General features: G+C 49.4%; 1 protein-coding gene across 1 annotated transcript; it reads left to right on the top strand.

Moving 5' to 3' along the window:
- The first annotated feature begins 2,382 nt into the window (after positions 1-2,382).
- LOC148120217 (ADP-ribosylation factor-like protein 11) lies at positions 2,383-4,575 on the top strand. Its single transcript, XM_087912134.1, has 2 exons — positions 2,383-2,760; positions 3,395-4,575. Exon 2 carries the CDS (start codon positions 3,499-3,501, stop codon positions 4,027-4,029), a length of 531 nt encoding a protein of 176 aa, XP_087768260.1. The 5' UTR covers positions 2,383-2,760; positions 3,395-3,498; the 3' UTR covers positions 4,030-4,575.
- Positions 4,576-5,403: the final 828 nt, after the last annotated feature.

Below are 5,403 nucleotides of genomic sequence, written 5' to 3'. Positions count from 1 at the left end.
GCTTAGACAGGAAGTGAGAGAAATAAAGACCGTGTAAGTTATACAGAGCTTCACCAAGATCATCAAAATGGCCCAGGCAGCCAAGAGCAGAGCTGAATGTGCCCGGAGCTGCGGACGTATAAGCAACCATCCTATCGAAGCAGCACCCGGAGCAGTGGTGTGAGATCCCGGACCAGGACAGGTCCAGCAGTTCGAGAAGCACTGGAGAGCTGGCCCTGACGGAACGCAGCGCAGCGTCCAGGTGCCGCAGCCAGGATAAATATTTCTTCCAGTATGTTCGCTACAGATACGCCGCTTCAGTGAAAGCTGTACTTGTGGCCAGTACTAGAAAGCAGGGACAGCCAGATCTCTGCCTTCCTACGGAGGGGAGGCTGTGGAGAACAACAAAGCAGTCACTTCCGGTGAGAACAGCCGGCTAGGAACCTGCAAGAGGGCGCTCACAAATACACGGATAAGCCTGTGAAGAAGGGGCCTTTGAGATGGGGCAACAGAACCCTTATGCCCCTATAAATAGATGATTACTTTTTAAAAAGCATGTGAAAATAAATACATAGGTATTATTACATTCTATAAACAGAAGAAAAATTTCTTTCCATTTTCTGTCTACCGTGCCCTGTGACTGACATACACCTTTCTACATTCATACATCAGTGTTCTTTACTTTTGAAACAAAGTCTCCAGCTCAGTAACCCAGCACAGACTCATTAAGGAGCCGAGGAAAGACCCTGAACTTTTTTCTAATTTTCCTGCCTCCACCTCCTAAATACTGAGTAACGATTTGTTATCCGTCAGGTTACAAATGACATTTTTGTCATGAACGTCGCATTATCTGGCTTCTCTGCCACCATGTTCACACAGACACCCATGTACCCACCGGCCTACAGGATATGGGCAGAAAGAAGCGTGCTCCACACAGGAATAAGTCCACATTCTGGGTTGAAGAAACAGCCCACTCGCCCAGTACAGGTCCTCTCAGGGGACTTCTGACTCAGGGCCTCCTCCTGCCCCCCACCTCTTCAGACCACTGACTCATGGGTGTCTCCCTCCAGCTGTGTTCCTTGCTACAGCTGGACCCTAAAACAAAGGAAGGCCCCTCGTTTTTCTGTCGCACATTTCCAATGGCCATTTTGAAGATGTAGGAACGAAATTGTAAATAGCAGTGTGTTGCCCAAACCCTTTCCTTGGGAGAGACAATAATAACATGTCCCCTCCCCCTCAGGTCCCAGGGATAGACCACAAAGTGATTCCTCCAGAGTTCACTGGGAACCAGTTGGTGTATCAGGCCAATGGGGGTGGCTTACAGGCAGGATCATAGGTAACCTTAACCAGACACTTTAGAAGGTTCGCACCTTCTCCATGGCTGTGTAGTTGGGGTCTCCTCCTTTTATCCTTCCCCACCTACATCCTCTAGTCCCTCCCCCAAGATCCCTTAGGGAAGAATTGTGCACCCTTAGTTAGGGTAGCTTTACCCTCCTGCCCCCTCCTCCCATGAGGAAAGGTATACCGCCAATAGCCCCAACTGCAAAGAGCTTTAGACCCAGGCTCTGCCCAACTCCTCTTCTACCCAGGACTACCCAACCATATGACCTTGAGACAAAATCAGCATAAGGACTAAATAAAATGAAAATAGCATGACAAAATGGTAGACAAGTCCACATATAAAGTGCTCAGGCGTGAGTACATGGAACCTACACGTAGGCAAGGACACCTGACAATGGTGGACCACAGAGAGGTGGAGCCCAGGGAGAGGGAAAGCATCCACTGCAGCATCACCCTCACCAGTGGCTAATGCTGCTTTTCTGTAGTTCCGGTCCTCAGGGGACTAGATCAAGAGCAGCTTGCTATAACGTGAGACCACCACAGTCCTTCCTCCCATTGCGTCATTGTATAAACAGTTATTTAGATTTTCCTTGACATATATATGTGTATATATGAATATGCATAACACACACATGTACACATGAGCACACACGCACACACCCAATATAAGAGACTTACAAAACTATTTTGAAACCACTTAGGCTACAAAGAAAAATCAAAAGGGTAGTGCTATTCCAAGATAAAAACAGGTGTTGGGCAGACATCTTTGTATAACCACTGTGCGCATGTGAGTGCGCGTGTATGTGTGTGCGCATGTGTGTGTGCGTGCACGCGCATGTTTGTGTGTGTAAGGTTGTAGTTCTAGCAGTCTTTATGAATATTCTTATCAGTCATGCATGCATAAGACCCCCTCCTTTATTTACCCATTTATTATTCATTAATTCATTTTCCTCCTTTTTTGTTAGGGCTTGACAAGTGACTCCATTTTGATTGCTACAAGCTTCACCGTTTTGCAAATCAAAGACTCTCCAGGCATCAGAAAAGTACCGATGCACGTAGGCCTGTGTTTCAGAATTCCCAGGGAGGTCCGTCACAGGAGTCAAGGAAAAGAGCCACAGAAAGCTGCTAAAAAGCAGCGTGCCTTTACGCCTGCGCAATCCCCCACAGACCTTGGGACTCAGCTGCTCTAAGTGAGAACTGGTGCTGGTCTGGGCTCCACCAACCACTGGAGAGCTACCATGTCTCTGAGGCACATCCCCAGTACGGGAGGATGTCCGCCCTAACCACTTGAGAGAGGAAGCAGAAGAGGGACAAATTGCAACCGTTAGGACACTTCCTTCAGGCCTCACTCATGGGACTGGCGACCCGCAGAGAGCAGCTTGATGGCGGAGGAGTGCCTTGGCGGAGGGACACCTGCCACAGTCCAGGCTCCCCACAGAAGTAACTCCACTGTCTGCTCTCCTGCCCGCCAGCCAGCGGCAGGAGTGAAAAGGCCCCTCGATGCGGACTCCCAGGAGTGCTGTGTCCTCCCTCTTGCCTTCCCAAGTTCTTCCTAAACTGTAGACAGTCCGTAGGCCTTAAAGACTAGGGTTTCTTAAAAACCACGTGGGATGTTCTAGAGACCTTTTAGATGATGTAGAAAACGTCCTGTCTCGGACTCAAATTCGCCTGAGTCAGCAGAGGTTGTCAGTAGATATTGGAGAGGCCAGGGTGCTGGGCCTGGGAGGAGTTCTAAGAAGTTAGCACTCGGTGACCCAGCTTCTCTACTCAGTCTGGAATGCAGTGTGCTGCACTTCTGGGTTTAGGGAGGAACACAGAAGGGCCAGAGGCCACAGACGGTGCAAACTGGAAACAGTTTCTGCCTACTCCCCTGACCAGGCTCTGACGGCAGCTTCCTCTGGCCTCTGCTCTAACTACCTAGGAAGGACACCTGAGTTCTGTATCTTCAGACAGTCCTTCAGCCACGTCAGAGATCAGTCAGCTGCTGGTGACTCACACTTCCTCACTTCCTGGACCTTTCAAAGGTTCAGCCTGGGTCTGAAAACCTTCCCTGAACCGACTTCTTTCATTCTAGGGTAGACGCTCAGCATGTCTGCATGAGTTTGCCTTTCTTCAGGAAGAAAGAATAGTCGATGTGCGCCCCCAGGCTTTCTGCAGTTGGATTTATTAGAGGCCACCATGGGTTCTGTGAATTCCAGAGGTCACAAGGCAGAAGCTCGGGTGGTAATGATGGGCCTCGACTCGGCTGGCAAGACCATGATCCTGTACAAACTGAAGGGCAATCCTCTGGTGGAGACCTCACCCACTGTTGGCTTCAATGTGGAGCCTCTTGAATCTCCTGGACGTGTGTCGCTGATTCTCTGGGACGTCGGGGGACAGCCGCAGCTGAGGGCTACCTGGAAGGACTACCTGGAAGGCATTGCCATCCTTGTGTATGTGCTGGACAGCACAGATGAAGCCCGCTTGCCTGAGGCAGTGGCTGAGCTCCAGGAAGTCCTGGAGGACCCCAACATGGCCGGCGTCCCTTTCTTGGTACTGGCCAACAAGCAGGAGGCGCCTGATGCTCTTCCATTGCTTGAAATCAGAAACAGGCTGGGCCTGGAAAGGTTCCAAGACCATTGCTGGGAGCTCCGGGCCTGCAGTGCTCTCACGGGTCAGGGGCTGGAGGAAGCCCTGCAGAGCCTGCGGCATTTGCTGAGATCCTGCTGAAATGCAGTAGCCTGGGACTCCAGGCTGGAGCAGGACAGGAGTCAGGGCCAGCCCGACCCCCTGAGCAGGCAGAACAGCTTATCCTTGCTTCTATGAGCAGGAAAGGCCTGTTGATCCTTGAGAAACTACAGCTCAGTTTACCACACGCGAAATCCTTCTACTCCTGGGCAGGCTGTTTTCTTCTCAGGACTTACTCCTGTTGGCACTACACTGAAAATCAACCGGTGCTTTTTTTCGAATAATCATAGCCAGCAGGAACATAAAAAGCCTCAAAACGCTTTATGAAACAGCTCAGGACCAAGTGCGAAGGCAACAGTTGGTGACAATACCTGAGAACCAAGCTCACAAATGAAAAGAGGTTTCAAAAGTGCATCTGAGTGCCACCTGGACCTATCCCTGTCACCAGGAGGGGCTTCAGCTCCCACAGTGCTACAGAGGTCCCCAGGGCCCTGGAGCCTTCCAGAACTCACCCTCCTCTCCAACTCTGACGAGCCCTTCGCTGCCCTACAACCTATATTGTAAAAAAATAAAATGACTCCAATGGTACTCCCTTTTTCTTCTCTGTAGCATATGTCTTTTCTTAAAGCTGAGACAATGGGGGTTGGAAGATGGCTTAGCAGGCAATGGCACCTGCTGCTGAGTCTAATGGCCTGGGCTTGGTCCCCAAAACCCACAGGGTGGAAAGAGAAAACTGATTCCTACACATTGTCCTTTGTTTTCTACACATGTGCTGTGGCACATGGAGATATGTGTGTGTGTATACATATATATACATGTGTGTGTTTATGTATGTATATGTGTATATATATATGCATTGGCAAGCATGTGTCTCCCACCCTCCAAATAAGTAAATATTTTTTAATTAATTTATTTTTTTAAAACTATCTTTTCTCATTTTACATACCAATCCCAATTCCCACTCCCTCCCCTCTTCCTGCTCCCTCCACCTTGCTTCCCACCCTACCCCCATCCACTCCTCAGAGAAGATAAGGTTTTCCATGGGAAGCCATCAAAGTCTAGCACATTGATGAGCAAATATTTTTAACAATATTTTCAATCATATCAAACTTGGGATGCAGCTCAGTGCCTCTAATGCATGCACAAGATTTTGGGCTCGATCTCTAGCACTAGATGGGGGTGCAGAAAATGTAGAGATCAGGGGTGGATCGGAGGAAGACAGTGGGGCCTCTCTACAGCCCTAGTGTTTGGGAGTCAGGCATGTGAGGAGAATTGTGAGCTGCAGGGTAGCAGGGGCTGCCATGAGAATCAAGAATAGCAGCAGAAGAGATCAGATAGTCGGTTCTCATGAAACGCACATAGAGAGAGAGAGAGAGCGAGAGCGCTTTGTTTGTGGCAAAAACAAAAACTAATAAT

Source organism: Myodes glareolus, chromosome 12 (genome assembly GCF_982192425.1).
Source record: "Myodes glareolus chromosome 12, mMyoGla1.1, whole genome shotgun sequence".
Lineage (NCBI taxonomy): Eukaryota > Metazoa > Chordata > Mammalia > Rodentia > Cricetidae > Myodes > Myodes glareolus.
This window is presented reverse-complemented; position numbering and strand designations above follow the sequence as displayed.